General features: G+C 39.5%; 1 protein-coding gene across 14 annotated transcripts in view; it reads right to left on the reverse strand.

Annotated features, from left to right (window-relative positions):
• Nucleotides 1–20,518, reverse strand: part of camk2d1 (calcium/calmodulin-dependent protein kinase (CaM kinase) II delta 1) — a 106,545-nt gene that overhangs the window by 12,815 nt on the left and 73,212 nt on the right. For 5 of the 14 annotated variants that reach the window (XM_071478289.1, XM_071478288.1, XM_071478293.1 and 2 more), the window contains exons 7-13: nt 19,375–19,477; nt 16,589–16,672; nt 14,665–14,759; nt 11,954–12,076; nt 11,637–11,720; nt 11,388–11,430; nt 8,152–8,189 (exon numbers count right to left, since the gene is read on the reverse strand). In XM_071478289.1, coding sequence (XP_071334390.1) covers nt 8,152–8,189; nt 11,388–11,430; nt 11,637–11,720; nt 11,954–12,076; nt 14,665–14,759; nt 16,589–16,672; nt 19,375–19,477 — 570 coding nt within the window. Of the gene's footprint in view, nt 1–2,043; nt 2,104–8,151; nt 8,193–11,387; nt 11,431–11,636; nt 11,721–11,953; nt 12,077–14,664; nt 14,760–16,588; nt 16,673–19,374; nt 19,478–20,518 lie in introns of all 14 variants that reach the window. The other 9 variants (XM_071478287.1, XM_071478286.1, XM_071478291.1 and 6 more) reach the window with 3 other exon arrangements.

Raw genomic sequence — 20,518 nt, forward strand, 5'->3', positions numbered from 1 at the left:
CATAAACCTGTATTAGTTTAAAGAGATGAAAGGAATCTGAAAGGAAACAGAAGTACACTGTCAGGATGAATTTCCCACTCACAAGTACAGTGCATGCTATTGCTGTACACTGGTGCTGTGTCACTGTGTCCGACATATCTAACATGATCTAACTTTGACTAAAACCCCCGAAGCTTGTGTTATTTACAGATTAACTCTCTCAGGTCCTGTTCACACCATTAACATGAGACTTGGGTCATCCAATCATACATTGCCAGATCTAAGTACAGGTGTGAACACACCCTAGATGCATTCAGGATGCATTTAGGATCTGATCACACCTTTTGAACTGGTCAGGGCCTCATGTGGCCACATTCTTTTAGCAGTGTGAATGCAAATGTGTCCTGGGCCACACTGAAGGACCACCTCCTCTACTGATGTCCTCTGCCACAGTCTAATTTCTCCTGCCACAGTTTCATAATGAACCTCAAATATTTTACTACTTCAAATGGCTAAAACCTAATTTCATTGTAGAGCTGTGAGCAGTGCAATGATTGTGTTTATTTGCCTTTAGAGGAAAGAAAGGGAGATCTGATCACAAGTGGTCACTCGAGATGCATGAGGAGACGCATTTCAATGCCAGGTGTGAACTGATGAACTCAGAGCTGTCTCATTTTGATTGGATCACCAAGACGCATGTTAATAGCAGATCTGAACAGGCCCTCAGTGAAGGTCATGTTTTCTGTCAGAAGTGCACAGTCCTTTGACCAAGGTTCCAGAAGTAAAAGTCTTGGTAATTTCCTGTGTAAACAGTGATTATTGTATTGTTTTGTTGACTGGCACTTCTGAGGTTCAGATGAGTATGAAACCCTCTTACTTGAATCAGTGGTCCAGACCTAAATCCTTAAAGGAAAATTTCAACATTTTGGGAAATTTTTATCAATCTCATGTCTTTGTGTTACATACAGAGCTGGAGTTGGGATATGGTCAGCCACCTACACACGTACAAACATCTGTTAACGTCACTAATTTATGTGATGTATCTCCTTTATTCAGTCTGTACACAAACAGAAATGTGGAAATGGTAATTTAAAATGTTGCATGCTGGTGCAGTTTAATCCATCAGCCTAGTCCTTTGTGCTATAACACAATGTTAAATACAGTCAGTGAGCACAGGTTTCGATCTGGTGGACCAGGCTTTTGTGGTATCAAACTCACTTTTACAACTTTATATTTTCATTTGTGTACAAACTTAACAAAACACAATGTCAATTAATGAGGTGTTAAGGTGTTAGTTAAAAAAAAAAAACAAAACAAAAAACTTTGAACAGGGCCATGCTTCCAGTCTTAATGCTAAGCTATCAACTCCAGCCACAGCTCTGTACTTAACACACACAAATGAGACTGGCATCAATCTTGTCTCTCTCTTTTGTACAAATAAAACAAAATATAAAAAAAACTAGTCAACAAATTGATCTTGTCCCTCAGCTTCAAATTCTGTTATATGCTATGCTAATGGCAAGTGCAAGCTGCACATTATGCTTTGTCAAAATGGATTCGCTTCACCTGAGTCATTGAGGTTATTATATAAAATTCTCTAATGAGTATTTACAGTGGAAGAAAATACTTCTGAAACAAGTGGTTCCTCTAACTGTGGAACGCTACAAGTCTCAATGAGGAGCCTGTGATGTCCCCAGTTTGGCTGACAACAAAGGCTTGACCTATGGCAACAATGTATTGGCCACAGCTGACATGCAATGGTCCCAGTATTGCCATTAGAGCCATCATCAACAACATAGGAGAATGTAGCTCATGTACAGCAATGTGGCAATGCAATAAGACAATCCAGAAGTGCATATGGATGGCTCACGTTACACAACCACTAAAGACATTTGTAGTTCTTAAGCTTTATCACAAAAAAAAAAAAGCAATCACCATCGACAACAAAGTGAGAAAGGCTCCATGTAATCAGGACAGATGTCACTGAAAGTATGGACAGATGGATAGTCAGACAGAGACAGACAGTCATGCAATCACAGGCAGCAAGGCAGGCAGACAGTGTACCAGAGAAGGAGTGGGGACAGGCTCTTTGGGGCTGGTGACCACATTGGCCTTGTTGTTGATCTGGAGGAACAGAGTGAACAGACAGGTAGACGAGACAGGGCAAAGTGGACAAGCCTTAGTGTTCAGACACTAACAGAAGCAGCTGCTGTGGAGGGAAAAATGGAACACTGTGCTCAAGAGTTCCTGGGAAGGAGTCAGTCAGGTGTATGATCCATCCAGTGCTGAAGACTTCAGTTTCAGATCTTAGTTTGAACAGGATGAGCAAATAAACCATCATTAATCACAATCACATCAGTGTACCATAAAATAGAAGTTCTCAAGTTGGAGCAGAGGCCTGTCTCCTTACAGCCTCTGATGAAGTCACACAAGACACCCCATTACTCTGCACAAGAATAATTCATTTGGTAAAATTCAGCCCTGACTTCTCAACTTATCACGAGTGCTGCTTCCTGCTTCTACCACAGTAAAGCCACAATATGTCATTCTGTTTTCTAGTTGACACACATCCTGATGACTCTCATGTCTGTGAGACCTGGATAAAGCATCTGAGATGATCCAGTATTTTTAAGATACTGATGCTTAGTTTATGCTTTCCTGCAAAAAATCTTTCCATTTTATTTTTGAACAAGAAATTACACTGAAGTTGTCGTGATTTGATACGTTTATTACTTAGCACAAGGATCCATGACTGAAAGTTTGAGGGCATTACATGTCATGGCCTGAATACACTGATCAGCCACAACATAAAAATTCAATTCAATTTTTATTTGTATAGTGCCAAATCATAATATACATTATCTTGAGGCACTTTACAGGGTAAGGTCGAGACCTTACTTTGTTATTGAGAAAAACCCGACAGTTCCCACAAGGGGAAGCATTTGGTGACAGGGGGGAGGAAAAATTCCCTTTTAACAGGAAGAAAGGAGAGGGGGAGGAGAGAGGAGAAAAGAGAGAGAGACCAGGAACAGCTGTATAGGTAATGGTGTTATCAATAATAATGACAGATAACAGTGCTTAATAGTAATGATGAATACTGTGTGTTTCTATCATAGACAGTTACTGTTACAAAAGCAGTTACTGGTTTTAAAACCATTTACTAACCAGTAGTAGTAAGTTGACCAGTTGTATATACACAGTACAATGACCAATGGGAAAGTGACTTTTGGACCCAAAAATCCCAATTGGCGACACAGATTTTGTCTACTATCAAGTAGTCTATGATAGAAACACACACACACACACACACACACACACACACTTGTACTTCTATCTTTGTGAGGACACTCATTGACATAATGCATTCCCTAGCCCCTTACCCTAACCTTAACCATCACAACTGAGTGCCTATCCCTAACCCTAACCCTAAACTAAACCGAATTCTAACCATAACTCTAAAACCAAGTCTTAACCCTCAAAATGTGATTTGAAGGTGTCTCAAAAAGTGAGGACCGGCCAAAATGTCCTCACTCTGTTAGTAAAATACTTACTATGTAGCAAGTACAAGTACAAGTACAAGTACAAGTACAAGTACAAGTACACACACACACACACACACACACACACACACACACACACACACACACACACACACACACACACACACACACACACACACACACACACACACACACAGGTAACTGGTCTTAAAGTTGTGGCTGATTGGTTTATGTTTTTCTTAGATATTACACGTCATGCTAACAGGTCTGTGAAGCTTAGCCACAGTGGTGCTTTCAGGTAACTGCTAACATCAACATGCTAACATGCCCCACAATACTAATTTGTTGATATTTATAAAGTAATGTTTAACATATTCTATTTAAAATAATCTTTAGTTTAGTGTGTTAGCATGTATGCAGCATTAGCTAACTAACACTAAACACAAAGACCAGCTGAGGCTGACGGGAACTTTATGAGTTGTGGAGGACAAACTTTGACCAGCTGGTGTCATAGTCATCAGTTCACAGTTCATCCTGTGGTGAATGTGAATGTTTGCCCCAAATCCCATAGGAATACATCCAATAACTGACGATACTTTTCACTTGAACCAAATATGGCAACCTCATGATATAAAATCAACAAAGTCATCAGGACAAAAAACCTCTCTAACAAACCAATGCATTCAGTAGAAGTGGAGATGTTTCACAGGATAAATGAAAATTGATCAGCTAGTGGCCTGAGAAGCTGTAAGGCAGCTGTGTCTGTGTCCCTCTGCTGCTTATAAGAGAGTTAATGATAGCTGTTAGGACTCTGATTCACTAGTTAATACTCCTGTTTATGATGGTAACAGAGAATTTCAAATACCAGTAGGCTGTGTCGTTAAACTAGACATGACTATGCCCTTTTTATCAATAAGTACTCAATGTAAAACTGCCTTTTCAAGAAAAAATCAAAGTAACTGTGGGCTGAGGAGTCCACAACCAAACATAAAAAAAAAAAAAAAAAATCTTGGTTATTTTTAATGGTCCCACGTGTTTCATCATTAATGGCACATAGTTTTAAAAGATGTCAAATATCTCAACTTTAACTGAAACTGTGTGTTACAAGTGGCTGTCTTTTCATTGAAGACATTTATATTTTGGCCAGAACACTACACCGAAACATAATGATGTCACATTTGCCTTTTCTGGAAGGTACCCATGTAAACCATTTCTCCTTTTTTTTTTTTTGCTTGTGGCGCACTGTAAAATGACAAGTGGCTAAAACTCACCGACTCCACCAACTAAAGATACATTCACTTTGGTGTGATTGAGTTGGTACATGTGCTGTTGGCTGTTTGGAGAGGTCCATCCTGGAGAAGACCCTCACTGAGCTGTGAGCTGGTATCTAGGACACTGTGCAGCTACTATGCAAACTACAGGCTAGTTTCACTGAACTAGAATATGCAAACTGGACATAAAAGAAAAAAAAAAGTGACTGACAGTAACAAAACCACAATGACCGAATCATGATCAAACAAATATGAATATCCAAATTAATATTTGTTCTATGATATCCTGTGATGGAAACCAGGATTAGACTCTCATAAACAGTCATTAACAATTACATGTCAACAAAAGAATCAAAACTGTTTCTTCAAAACAACATGTTGGAATATTGACAGGCAGATGTGCTAAGCATCTATGAGTCTAGTATGATTGTAAAGCTTCGATACTATTTCACCTGCATCAATACAACAAGATGACAGCTATATATATTATATTTGACCTCTGAACAACGGGTACAAGGAGAGGGGTGAGATTTTGATATCATCTATTTTGCACTAAGATGGAGAAGATTTCAATTCTGAAAAAAGAAAACTAGATTCTGCAGCTCCTCCTAATCTTTGTTCTGCGGCTGAGGACGCGCTGCATGACTCTTTACTTTAGACACAATTTAATAATCACAGTTGACTTTCCAGTTCAGACCAAGTTGATGCTTTTTTACACAGATGATCTTGCAAGTGGTTTTCAGACACTCTGTTTCCACTTCAGGCAATAAATGAAATTGATTTGTGAACCGAGCTCAGGCAACTGGCCACTGACAAAGGATCAATGTTTATCTCTCCTAGTTACAACTATGAATAGAAGCTGAGATGGACCAGATGCTGCATTAGGAGTTATTTTGAGAATATGTTCTTTTAAGTAAATAAATTTAAAATGATGCATTAAATGTCTCTAACAAAGGGAGAGACTTATGTTGTTCCTTTTCACTTTGGTAAAAGTTTGATTTTGAATTGAACACAGAACAGTTATCACACCCGACCAAGCATTTGTGTGTCACACTGAAATATTTTTATGGTTGGAGTAAGTATAAGAATCTAGCTATACCGCATCATGTATCATGAATCTGAGCCACCCCCCCCCAAGAAAAAAATATTCCATGTCATCAGAAAATCTGGCCCTTGCAAAAGAATTTTTTCAAATTATAAATATTGTAGCTGTTGACTGACTTGTTATATATTTATTTTTTTCCAAAATAAAGGTCTAAATTGTTTTCTGTCCTTTTTTCTTTTGGTTCAAAAGTTGTACTATTTAAATATATATTTCAAATGTAGTATTAAAATACTGGCATCAGCCAGTAAAATACCACCATGTGTCAGTTATTAACTGCTGATTGTAAACTCTCCCCAGGTTGTTAAAACTCCCAAATAATTATAATAACACTCTGAGATTATGAGATCAGTGTGCTAAAAAGGTAGTTACAGCTTGGATCAGATGTATTAAAACAGACATAGTTAAAAATGTTTTTTTCATGTTATAGAATCTTAGTGCTTATTTAAAATCAATCCTAATAGCATTCGGTATATGAAGAAACAGGCCAGTCTCACAGTGTTGAACAGAGGTGGTACACTTCTCTCCAAACCAACTCAGTGTGTGATGTTTTCAGTCATGAAGTGCCTCCCCAGCCTTTAGCATTGTGCATCACTGTGATGTAATTTTAACACAAGGGGGTTTCTACTCTAACTACCCACTGCAGGGTGAGTCTGAATAACAAGCAGCTACACGGTCAGGCCTACCCTGAAAGCTTCTGTACCATCCGTCCTCCTCTTCTGTAGTGAGCAGCCACAACACAACAAGACAGAAACTCAACCTAGTATGTACCAGTGACTATACATAAAGATGGACTCTTTCTCAGGAGTTGGTGGAAACTAAAACAGAGCTAAAAGGAGAGTGAATTTGGAGTTACATCTTTTAGATGGAGGGAAACATGATTTAAATTGATGCTAAAGTAGCTGAATGAGTAGACTGTTTACGTGCAGGCTAACAGAACAACTTTAAGTGAGTGTGTGTCAGCTTGTTTTGAAGTTCTTTTTTGAAGATTACCGAATGTAGCTGTGTGTGTTAGCATGTCTCTATTTCCCTCTGTTCCTCGTCCTCATTGTTACATTGTATTGTGTGATATGTCAGTACATCTACATACTTTATGCCCAATAAATATACAGATGATGTGTCCTTAAGTCACATTAATAAAATCTGCTGTGATCAGATATTTTCTACAACACAAATAGCCCCAGTAAAAATGTCCACATATGGATTTTCTATTACCAGGTAATTGTTTCTGTAAAGACATGTTGCTTTAGGCAGCGCAAACAAACTGCTACTCACTTGCACTGTAACAGGCTAGTGGCAGGAGTCACAGTGGCAGATATTCCCAAAAACTAAATCTGTTCACACAGTTGGCAGCTACCAGGGTTAGTGAGAAAATGTGACTTTGATAAACTAAAAGAAAACTCAGGAGTTGATGGTGTTTGGAGGAAGATGAGGAGAGACAGAGTCTGGTTAATTAATAACCTATGACAGAGTGAAATCTAATGATTGAATGATGACAGATTTAGAGGCAGAGGGTAAAAAGAGAGGAAGCACACACACACATACACACACGCGCTTGCTAGTGGTGTCAATGGAGGATTTTCATCTTCTGACAGCTGAGTGGAGATGAAGTGTATCTCCACCCTCAAATCATAAATTAATCATCGCTTATTAGTTTCCAGAAGTTTCCTCAGCTCAGACAACAGATACTCCTGTTCCTCTCACAGAGTGGGATCATTACTGGGAAATATGTTGTACCCACTTGGGAGAGACTCATCTCCCTGATGCAGCTCAGTTCACTGCTGTTGCTTTAGTTCACTGACAATGCTCCAGTGTTCTACCACAACTACCAGCATATGGTTGTTTCCTCCGCCAACCAGTCAAGTTGTAGAAAATATGGTCACAATCTCTTCATCTCTTCCTGAATTAATGTTTTCGCAGCACATTAGAATGTCACAGTAAGGTTGACCTTTGACCTCTTGGATATAAAATGTCATCATTTCATCATATTAGCCATTTGAGTTAAATTGTGTCATGTTTAGTGTATGTGTTTTATGAGGACACTGTGACCTTTGACCCTTGATCCCCAAAATCTAATCACTTCATCCTTGATTCCAAGTAAACATTTTGTGCAAAATTTGAAGAAGATATTCCCTTAAGGTGTCACTGTCGTGTTCATGAGAATGGGATGGACGGCCAACCTGAAAACATTACGTGGCTGAATCTGTTGAGATGCAGTGGGGTGCACCGCCCCATAGAGTATAAAACCACAGTGCAGGACATCGAGACAAGTGAGGACTGAAACTGAAGCTGAACTTACTTTGACACCATCTGGTTTCTTGTTCAATAGGCTCTTGGCTGCTGTTGAGAAAAAAGGACAACAGAAGGAAATCAGTGGCCATCTGGGATTAACACACACACACACACACACACACACACACACACACACACACACACACACACACAATATCTGTACAAGGCTGGGCAATTACTAGCAACCTCAAAGTGGGCCCTGCTAGAATTGGAAGCAGAAGAGAAAAATCCAAATTAAATCAGGAGATGAAATAAAAGTTCCAGAATCATTAGCCGTGAACATGAATTAGATTCATCTGATAAGACTATAGGATACACTGACATCACAGCAGTGTCTGGGTACGTCAGCTCTTAAGCTTCTCTTTTTCCTTCTCTGCCCACCTTCACTCAAAGACTTGTGTGTTTTATGTCAAACACACTATGAGAACATCTTTGATTTGTTAGGAGTGAGCTGAACTCATGTGACAGGTGACCGTTTCCTCAGGTGTGTTGGCCAATAATCACCAACGTTTCAGTCAACATGCAACAACAGTCAGAGACACAGAGGAGATGATTGGTAGAGGCAGAGGGACCAGAGCTGGGGTTTCAGGGTTTTGTGCATCCTCTGTGAGGGAGGGGGCTTGATTGGCAGCTGAAGGTGTTTGCTTAGGAGGAGTGATTTGTCAAACCATAGACATGTGCATGTTTATTAACTGATAGCAGCTTTTCAGTGACATCAAATATCTTTTAGCAGCTGTAGTGGAGGAAAATGTTCCTGTGGTGCAGTGCATGGTTCTGTAATTTCTTATATGTACAGCTCAAACAAAAGGATCTCATCAGATGGAGGTGTTTCTAAACTTCCGCTCAGCCACAGCCACGACTCAAAACAAGTTCATAATCCTAATGTGTTGAATCTGCATGGGTTAATAGCACTGTCAAAACTGCTCGAACAGCATGAGCTTTTATTTGTGTCTTTTTGGGTTGGCCAAAGTCAGAAATTTTGAATTCTACACAACTCTCTCTCTCTTTAATGAGAGAGGTGCTCACTGTCATGTTATAGCACAGGAGTGATTCCTGGTACATGTAAATGAGATGAACCAGTTTGATTCCTGTTGGTTTTGTAAAGTGAAAACTGAAAACAACCAACGAAGATCTTTATTTAAGCTCCTGCATCACAACATCATCAGACTAATTTTTACTATGCATGACAAGATTTATGAGGCAAAATTATTCAAATGAAATCTTCACATGTGAGACCAAACTTGAACCAAACTGTAAATGTTGCGGCTGATTGGTGTATGTTCATGCATTTAACTAAGTATTTCATTGTAATCTGCTTTTTATCTATTAACTGAAATATGTAAGTCTTGAATCACGATAGAGATATCATATAGATTTGGCATACACCTGGTGCAAAGCGGGACAAAGCACAACGCAAGTGTCTTTGCTTTTCAGTGCCCACGTTTTCAAATAGTAAATACACTTGAGCCCATCTGAGCACCCATGAGCATGTGGTCTTAAAATGAGGTGTGGTCAGGTGCATTGCTGGAACATTGCTATCTGTGAGGCAGCAGATTGCTCGATAGACCAACAAAAACCTGGTCTCAAGTCATTGTTGCAGTATTTCACTGTAATTTTAAGGGCACATCGTCAAGAGAGTAATATGTGCCTAGATAGGCGAGCACACAACGTGCTCGTTACGCATAAGCAGGTTGTGCTGAAAATGCTTCAGATGTCTGGATGGAACAGAATACAGCCACAGAGGGTCAGAGCAATCTTTGTGCCATGTTGTGTGTTGCACTACGCTGTCATGCATCATTTACTGTATGTTCAATGAATAATTAAGACACTTAGTACAAGCCATTAGAACAATGCTCCTGGCACAGCAACAGTTTTTTCTGCTGTTAAAATAGCAAAAAAGATACGGATGCGCCCTAAGTGCCACATGCTTCAGACTGTGAATTTTGGATCATTAAAATCGAGCCTGACATTTGTAAAGTACTCTATAACACTATAACTATAACAAGTCATTATACAGGTGTATGCAAGTAAGTTATACAGGTGTGTACAGAGTGTATGCATACATCTCACTAATTATTTTTTAGAATTGCAGTGTATGAAGAACAAACTGTAACAAATTCAATATGTAAATGTATGGCCCTTATTAATAAAATACACAGTCCAGATATTATATGAAATATATATACCTGTACATACATATATCTATGACAACTCATTTCATACTTATTACAAAGTATTAAATTACAAGTTGTGATGGCTCTTGTGTAATGTTAATGTCGGGCCTGTATTAACTCAATTCAATTTTATTTGTATAGGACCAAATCATTCTATACATTATTTCAAGGCACTGTGAAGGGTAAGGTCAAGAGCTTACTTTATTAATTATTTATGAATAGTTTATGAATTAAATGCATAGACTTAACAAAAGTTAATCTAGCAGTAGTTGTTGATTATGCAGCAGAATTTTGTAGCATAGACTACAGTTACATCACACTGTATGCTTTTGTGGCACCAACACCAACAACAGATTATTTACAAACTCATAAATGTTTGAATTTGACGATAAATGTTGTTGATGCCTGAAGCTGTTTTCCTCCGCCATGGCCACTGATGGATGCACTGTGTCAGCTGTAAGCTCTATACTGGTGCTTTAGTAGACATGACATGCCTCAGAACCAAACCTGACAGTGTAGCTTGACACTGTGCAGAAGTGTCAGCTACACTGAGGACTCTTACCTTACAGGTGAGTTACCACACAAGAAGGGGAGGGAAGAAAAACAAGAGTAAACAGGGCATGTTTACACTGACACTAGGCACTGATAATGATTTACGATTGGAAAATGACAGTTTAGGTTTATTAAAATAAATATTGTGATTTGTCATAAAGAGAAACAATCAATGTTAGACTCAGTTTGAATGTTTTGCCCTTTAAAGACGGGACTTTATCGATCTGTACAGTCATTCACTCTCTGCGGACAGCTGATGAGAGGAGAGGCCAGATGGAGCTTAATGGGCTCTAAAGGCCAGTGCATTTAAAAAAACCAGCTGCACTCAAAAGAGCAGCATCTTTAACTATTGCTAAATATATAATAAAGACAGAGTTAAGGAGAAGCTGTCATCACTAATGCTGTTTTTGTCAAGAGGGATAACTTGTGTGACTGTTGCAGAAGAGATCAATACTAGCGGCAGGACTGGGAAGAAATATGACCATTAGCCTTGTCATTATAACTGGTTCAGTCCTACCTGAGAAGTTGCGAGTGGCGAGCATTGTAGTCAGGATAGCACCCTGTGGAGAGAGACATGGACTCAGAGACATAGACTGCTGTGTTTACACAAGCTGAAAGGTTAATGATTAGTCATTCTGCTGCCTGTGACTGGGTCTGACCTATGACTTCATCTCCTAACTTCCCCAGTAATGTAGCGATTAAACAATGACTCTTTTTTTCCTAGAAGAAAAACAGGGATTGCCCTATAACACCTGCTGTCACTCACCTTGAGTTTCCTTCTTGCGTTGAATTTCTTCAGGCACTCCACAGTCTCCTGTCTGTGCATCATGGACGCCACAGTGGAGCGTTGCTGTAACACAAAGATAGTGTGTGTTGTTATCTGAACAATACGTGACCTGTATCAAAAACTAATGAGTAAAGGTGTGTTCATATGCAGTTAGAAGTGTTGTGATTTAGTGTTGACTGAAAAAGTGGATGTTAAATGAACAGACATCCTGGGGCGTGTGTGTGTGTGTGTGTGTGTGTGTGTGTGTGTGTGTGTGTGTGTGTGTGTGTGTGTGTGTGTGTGTGTGTGAGACGTACGCAGATCCAGGGGTGTTTGAGTGCATCTGTGGCAGTGACTCTCTTGGCTGGATTGATGGTCAGCATCTTGTTGATCAGGTCTTTGGCCTCTGGAGTCACTGTGTCCCACTCTGGGGAGGGGAACTGTTGGAAGACAGACATCACGCAAACTATTTACACTGTCCCACCAACCATCTACAATGGTGCCAACCAAAGTCTGTCTGTACTATTGTGTCTGAAAAATTAGCATCAAATAAGTGGTCAGATCTTTAGCTCTACTTACTTATTTGTTAATCTGATATATTCCCTGACTTAAATTTAGGGCACTCTTCAAATTTTAAACTTGTTTTGTTAAGTTATTTGTTTAAGACAGATGCATTGTGCAGTTTGGCACGTACAGTTAAATGAAACAAGAGGCTAAAACAGTTTTATATTAAAGTAACATTAAAAGTTACCCTGTGTAGTTTCATCCAAACACACAAACCAGAAAGCGTGTGTGTTCTTGAGCTTTGACTAAAGTGCTGAATGCATCCCATTCCTCAAAAAACATTTGTAAACCCTGCATTATGTTGGCTAATTCATAGTCTTCTTCTTTCCTGCCTTATTGGCACATTGCTGCTTTTCCCTGTGCAGTACAACCACCAACTGTAAAGCAGTGAACAGTGAGATAATACTGGCAGAAACGTGTGTTGCTTCACCTGTGTGCTTAGATGTGTGCGTGTGTATGGAATATGAACAAAACACAGAGCCGTTCATCAAAACACTGCCACAGTAGTTATATACTCCATTAGGTACCTCTAAGTTACCAGAGGAAATAGTCTTATTATCAGCACCAAAAGTAAGGTACTGTATTGGCACAGAACATTTTCAAACAACACTCAGTGTGTTTTTATGACAAGGTGTCACATCCCCAGTGTGTCTCAGGTGCAATCACACACTGATGGAAAGTGACATACAGGTACGGTCAAGTTGTTCTTCAGGCTCTGAGCTTCAACACATTGAAATGAAATAAAATAATGGATACAACATTTAAGTGCTAAAATTAACCTCTCAACATCCTCTGATACCCCCTCTGGAACAATCTCATGTGTTTAATCAGTAAGAAAGCCTTTTCTTTCTCAGCCTGGATTAGGAAAGGAGTAACCAGCCTGGGACAGCTACTCAGGGATGGCATGCAAAAGACCTTCAAGCATATCCAAAAAGAATATAACATCCCTACTCACTGCCACTTCCAGTATATTCAGCTAAGAGAAATCATAAAGAAAACCATCAACCTGAAAGAGTTTAACAGTCACAGTCCTCCACTTTACTTTAAGCTACAATCACTCAAACTAAAAAAAAAAGCTCTCTCAAATATACAAACTCCTGGTAACCAACAACAAAACACTATCAATAGCCATAGACAGATGAAACACAGACATAGGCAACTTTCCATCAGATTTCAATTGGACCAACATATGCAATAACACCTTCTCTATGACATGTAACTCCAAAACCCAACTAATCCAGTATAAAGTCCTTCACAGAACCCACACCACTACCCACAAACTCTACCACATGGGCTTTAGCCAAAATAATACACGTTTACACTGCTCAAGCTCAGTAGACATGTACTTCCATGCCCTCGGGTTCTGTCCACTCATCAAAAACTTCTGGTCGGAGGTCATGAGCAGGCTATCAAGATGCTCAGCCTCAACATACCCTTTACCCAATCTTTGCACTACTTGGTGACCTCTCCACATTACACGTACCGTCCCAGCACAAACCATTTGCATCAATATCATTAACAATCGCAAAAAAGACCATACGACTGAACTGAAAAGATAGAGCTAAGATGTCCATAAACCAGTGGCTCAATTTACGAACAGATCATTCAAACTTAGAGAATTAAATTTGAAACTTTAATTTTAGCACTTTTAAAAAAAGGGGGAGGCTGTGAGTTTTTCTAAAACCCCATTCATAAAAAGCCAAAAAGCTTTTTGACCTGTCACACCTGTTATTTCTGTTCCTTGGTTTTATGCTCTTGAGCAGGTCATGTGCAAAAAAAAAGGACAAAAACTGAAAAAAATGTCATCTTTATTCTTACACCTCGTACTGTTTAAAGGTACCATATTATAGAAAGGTAGATGTCCATGTGTTTGTGATTATAAAGCAGGTCGAGGTTCTATAACAATACTGTGAATGTATCAAAGCCTCAGTCCACAGAGAAATGCACACAGCCTGTATTCAGAAACTGTGCCTTAAAACCAGCCGTCAGGAATTCTGGAACTTTGTGATGTCACAACAAAACAGTCACTGCCCTTCAGTCATGCCCCAAGCCCTGCCCACCTGTACCCACCATCCAACCTTGCAGGATTTGGTTTCCCTGACTTTTTACCTGAAATGTGATATATTTTTAATAGATCACTCAGAAAACAGTCAGCCAATCAGAGGAGAAGCTCAGAGTCTCTCTTCTGATTGGCTCACTGACCTGTTGTTACTAGAGCTCCAGAGAGAAGCCTGAGAGAGGAGATGTAAAACTACACTGAGATGGTTTTTGGTTCTTAAAATCACAAATATATCTTCTGATGGAGATCAACACTTCAAATAAAACACTGGAGAAGAGTAAAACCTTTAAGATATTTGATTTGTTGTGATTATGCATTTATCTTTTTTACTTATGCAGTTATATCATGTTTTATTTAATATTATGATATATATAGAGAGAGACAGAGTGTTACTGTAAAACTCACATCATAGGCCCCAGCTTTAATCTGCTGGTAAAGTCTGTGCTGGTCCTCGTCCCAGAATGGAGGATAGCCCACCAGGAGAATGTAGAGGATCACACCTACACACACACACAGACACACACACACACATTACAGTCATCAGAGTTAATCTTGACAGACAGCTTACATTATGAACAATAAACACATTTTGAAGTAGAGACTCTGAGAACATACATTAATTATCAAAACCATAACTTTGCACCAACAGTCTGTAAAGTGAGAAATAAAGACTGAGATAAAGACAAATAGTAACAAATACATGATGTCTAAATAACAAACAGTGTGGCAACAGACAGACACCAAGTGCCTGAGTTTGCTGTAGTCACCAGGGGTGCTGGGTTTTGATTGGCTGGCCAGTTGCCAGGAAAAGATAAAAGGCCCCTTATCTGACAACGAGAACGTCTGACCACAAACACAACACTGGCTATTGTCTGTGCACTCAGTGAGTCAGCACAGGTGTGCAGAAAGGCGCACAAGTGTGTTTCAGAAAGTGTGTCTGACAGCTCAGGCCCAGGTGGCCTGGCCCATCACACATGTGTGTAATGAGCATCAGCAATAATTAATTCAAGAGGTTGGAGCCCTCTGTACTCCTCTGTGGTGCACACACGCACACACCCGCGCACGGACACGGACATGGACACACGGACACACAGACACACAGACACATGCGCACATACCAGTTTACAGTTAATCCCTACTCTTCTCAATCATCTCTTCTACTGCAGCTCTTAACTGCAGGACAATAATGTTGGTGATGGGTGAAAATAAAATGACATTTACGCTGAGTCTGTGATGATGTGTCACAATGCAAAATTCAAAAGTGTATATGCACAACTGGCTATGCATTGCACAGCTGCAGGGGGAATTCAATATCCATCTGAATTTGGTATTTTGAAGTCACCTGTTGTGTAACTTCAGATTGACAACAAGATTTATAACGGTCTGGAAGTTCCAACAAACACCTCTAGAGCTGCTTTTACTTTTACTATTTTGATGAATGTCTGTTGGTGCTGTATGTTAGTGTAACATGTTGGAACTATTTCTAGACAAACTACAGTGTATCCATCCACTCAGTACCTCAGACAGATAGGTGTTTCCATCCACCTGTTTTATGTGCATTTGTGCAAATATAAATAAATAAATGAACCTGCAAAAAAGTTTTTACATTTGTGTGAGGAGGTGCAATGCAAACAGACTTACTGAGTAAAGTATGATGTACATGAAGGATGTGATTTAAACATCCTCCGAAGCTTCCACTCAAATGAAGCAACAAAAACATCACATCTGTGTGGAGACTGGAACCTTCCTCAGATAACACGTGAAAGAAACAGAAGTGCCAGACAGTTTTTCCCACCAGGTTTTCTACATTGCTTTCCACCATGTGGAGGTTTGACTGGAGCTCATTTTATTATTATCTTCTTCTGTAAAAGTTTAATGGTACTTGAGTAGAGAACTAGGCCCACCAACTGTTTACCTCATGCTCCAGACTCCTAATATTCCCAGAACAGCAGTAGATGGAATCACACATTAGTACAATCACAGGAAACCAAAGAAAAGCTGTTATAGTTTTCTTAGTGCAGCTTTTCAGGGGTCAAAAATATTAAAATTGGTGTTTTAATTTAACTGTAGTAAATGTGAACTGTGGACATGTTTTATTTATCTGACCTGGTATGAGCAGCTATGAAGAAAAAAAAATAAAAAAAAGGAAAACATGATTTCACCAATACCATTGTCTCTGTTCTAGTGTGCTCTTTTGAAGTAGTGGCCATCCCCATTGAGGGGCTTCGATTGGCTGTTTCAGACACTGGCATTTGTGTGCAGATAATCATAAGCACCTGTTCCACTGGGCTTCCCCTGAAAAGAGACAGTGGTTAGCAGAAACTCTTACCGCAGGCCCACATGTCCACCGGCTTGCCGTAAGGATCTTTCCTCAGCACCTCTGGAGACAGGTACCCTGGTGTCCCAGCGAAGCCTGGAACACACACACATAAACATTCAAGCTGGTCATCTCCTGTATGTTAAAGTCTATCACAAGCTTGTTATGAACATCCCCTGAAAGTCAAACACTTCACAGTAGCTGAGGATCAGTGGTCCCATAAAGTTTATGAGCCGAGGTGAACAAGCCACCGGTGGGCCACCCGTGGGCCACCCTAGTTAAAAACTCCTACAACTGCCTCTGGGTACTGGCAGACCCTTTGGGTAATGGAACGTGGTCTAGTAGATGAGGCTGGAGCTTGGGGAAGAGACCAATTATTTCTCTGTTCTACAGGGAATAGGGAGAGAAATAGGCCTGATATCCATCCAATCCAGACTTGATACAAGAGCCAAGAGCAGTGACATACCTAGTCCCTTCAGACAGGTGTGATGTAACAAGAGCTCTGAATGATAAAATGGATCAGATGAAGATCTTTGTGTGATTTTGGTGTTTAAAGAAACACAAAACTAGGACAAAAAAATCTAACTGTTCCATTTCATATGACTTTAATCAGGGTAAGAAATTTCCTGAGAAGCAGGTGACAGCAAAGTGTTACATTGTCACCTGAGAGAGATGTCTGAATTTGCTTTCATGCTTCAGCAAGAAAGGATTCAGGAAAACTATTGAAGGTGCTCAAATATAGAAAAATCTAGTTTTCATCACTATATACTACCTTTGCAACAAAATGATGAATGCTGTAAGTCTATGAAGCACATTTATGGCATGTTTTTCATCAAAGGTTTAACCAAGATCTATTTTGTCACAGCCAATCAAACACCTTGTTTTGGGTCCATTAAACCTTTCAGCTTCAAAACTACAGCCCTGCTCCTGAAAGTCAAAACTCAGTCAAACAGACATCAGATCCAACTAGCGCTGCTTCAATTTGTCTCTTCTCCAGTATCCATCACAGATAAACATCCATAAATCTAATAAAAAAATTCCACTTAATATGTCTGGGTCCGTATTCACAAAGCATCTTAAGGATAAAGGTAGCTCCTAACCCGCCGATTTAGGAGAAACCCCTGAAAATAATGGGCATGTCAGTCCAAACTTTAGGACTCCTCATTTTTTTGACTAAGAGTAAATGAGGCAGCTGTTTGAAAGGCATCTTATTCCAGCTGTATATCACTTTAAGAGGGACAGTGGATATCACACCCTACCTCAACCCACGGAGGGGACCACAGCTACATTACAACAGGAACAAAAGGTTTGAATCAGTTTTCAACTTTTTCATTATTTTTAAAGAAAACAATTCTTTCCATTGAGTGAACTGAATATTGAATGTAATTATCGTAAAATAAAATGGGTTGACACAAACCTGATCATACAGATGCATTTTGGCAAATCCACTACTTTTGTAAACAGCAGGCAATCCATAATTATGCAATTTGTTTTCATTTATTTCTGTTTTCTTTATTATTACTGCGGGAGGTTCCGCATGCGTTTTCACTGTCACAGACTGGTCTTTCATCAACCAATCACTATGGTTCTTGCAAGGAAGCTTGTCCATAGGAATTGATGTCAGCCATAGCAACGGAGTCGCATTCTTAGCTTAGCACAGTAAAAGTTGGTCTCAGCAGCTTTGTGAAGAGGATTAAGGAGAAAACGTTTAGTTAGAAACTTTTAGTATGACTTAGGAGAACTCTGAGTGGTTTTGCTAAAATGCTTTGTGAACACTGGCCCAGATCTTTCTAAAAGTGTCATGCTGCAGGATTCTCTAAATGCTTTTACAAACACAGACTTCAAAGATATAGACTTTTTTAATACTCAATAACATGGGCAACCAAGCAACAGCGTCTGACAACATAGCTTTGTTCACTCCAGTGAAATATGTTTGCTTCCGGAAGAATTCAACACTTACAGGGACATTTCACTAGAAAAATGATGAGCATAACAAAACAAAGAACTTCCAGAAGTATGACGTTGACTGAGTGATCGATGTGATTTACTTTAAACACAAAATAAAATATATGTGCAAGAAAACAAACAAAAACATCAGCTGATTCATCAGAATCCCAGTAAATAATTTAGCACAGATGAAAAGGAGGAAGAAGTAAAACATTTCAAGTCGGACCCCCTTTTTTTGCTTTAACACTGAGCTTTGTGATTAACATAAGAACTCAACTATCTGCCACCTATCTCAGAACAAAAATAAGGTCAGGAACAAACAATAAATCAGTAATAATATGTACGTAAGTACATCCAATATCTGTTCAATATATTGTCTTTTAAAGAGCCTTTAATTTAATTAGTATTCCAAATCTTTTCCCTTTTTCACTGCAGTTGTTCTATTATTTAACTCCTTTGATTGTGAACTTTTCAGGCCTAAAATAACTCAGTCTTCCATATCATATGATAAAAACAACTTCAGTGACAAAATCCATGAGAAAGATCATAATTTTGCACTAGCAGGACATTTTTTGACAAACCCATCAACATGGCTGGAATCCATACATGATTTGTTTGACAGGTGTATTGGCCCTTCTTTGATAAACCATATTCATAGAACATACATTGTAACATACAAACATGATTAAGATCCTGTATTAGAAAAAGTTACTGATAGTGAATATCAAGCTTTTTTCAGTTGACATTAAACCAACCAAGACAGTGTGGAGAGAGCTAGAGCTGTTAAATTCCCATCTTATTATTTCTCAATTTCTCAAGAAAAACTGCATATGAAAGTTGTCTGTACTCACCAAACCATGCCTGCTGGTCTCCCTGTACTTCAATGGCCAGGCCAAAATCTGCCAGTTTAACTGCTGCCCCCTTCAACTTGCTGGCTAGGAGCAAATTCTCTGGCTGGAGTAAAAGGACACAGAGAAAAACTCTCAGTATCGTGCACTGATATAGAGAGAATTCATTTTAAAATGGAAATAAACATGACTAAGGTAAAGACTGTGTTGGACACAGGCAGCTTAGAGGCTTCGAAAACTACAGGCATGGTTATTATAGTTTTCAGAGTAATAACATTAAGCACTGGTGTCATACAGTGGATTTCAGCATTCAGCAGTCAAGACTAAAGGCTGAGCTGGTGGCCAAGTGTAGCAGCTGACCAGTCTAAGTGTCTAGTGGAGGAAGGCAGGTCAGAGTCAGAGTCAGGGTCAGGGTCAGGTTCAGGGTCGTCTCGCAGTCATTTTAGAGAATCTGTTTATTCCTACAGCAGGAGTGTGTCAGGTGGTACCGCCCTGATATTTCATGCCTGTTAAAATAGGTGAATATTGATTCTTCTGCATCCAAGCACACTAAATTTCCTAAATTAATGTCACATCCCAGTCAGTAATTACTTTTAGGTGAGTTCACGAGGAGGAGAATTATGAGGGCAGGTGAAACAGTGCAGACAACAGCTGATTATCACAGGAGGTTAAAAGATGATAATTCACGTTACTGATGAGATGCAGTAAATTTGTCGGGTCTGAGGTCGTGAACAACCAGTGATAGAGAGGATCAGAGTCAGAGTGCAAGAGGAGTCAAGGGGAGAGTCTTCAGTTAGTCTAAGACCTGTCTCCACATTTGTGTGTCAGCGATGGAGAATTATCATTCTGTTATTGGGCAAAAACCCTCTGGCCTGTTAGCATTTCTTTAAACAAATCACCATCATCTAGCGCTGAGCTCAGAGTGCAGTGACGGTGACCCTGCTAAAACAGAATCTGATGGGATTTTTTTTTTACTACCTTGCACCTGTACAATGACAGTGATATACAGACCAGGTTTTGGTTGGTCAATTGATTTTGGCTGCCTCATAATAGCAATGCACCAACAATGCACGAACAATGCGCCTGACCACAACTTATTGTAAGACCAACACACCCATGAACACTCAGGTGCAGAAGTGCATTTGCA

The sequence above is a fragment of the Trachinotus anak genome, unplaced genomic scaffold (assembly GCF_046630095.1).
Source record: "Trachinotus anak isolate AG129_WGS33_773 ecotype Australia unplaced genomic scaffold, CSIRO_AGI_Tana_v1 ptg000005l, whole genome shotgun sequence".
Taxonomy (NCBI): Eukaryota; Metazoa; Chordata; class Actinopteri; order Carangiformes; family Carangidae; genus Trachinotus; species Trachinotus anak.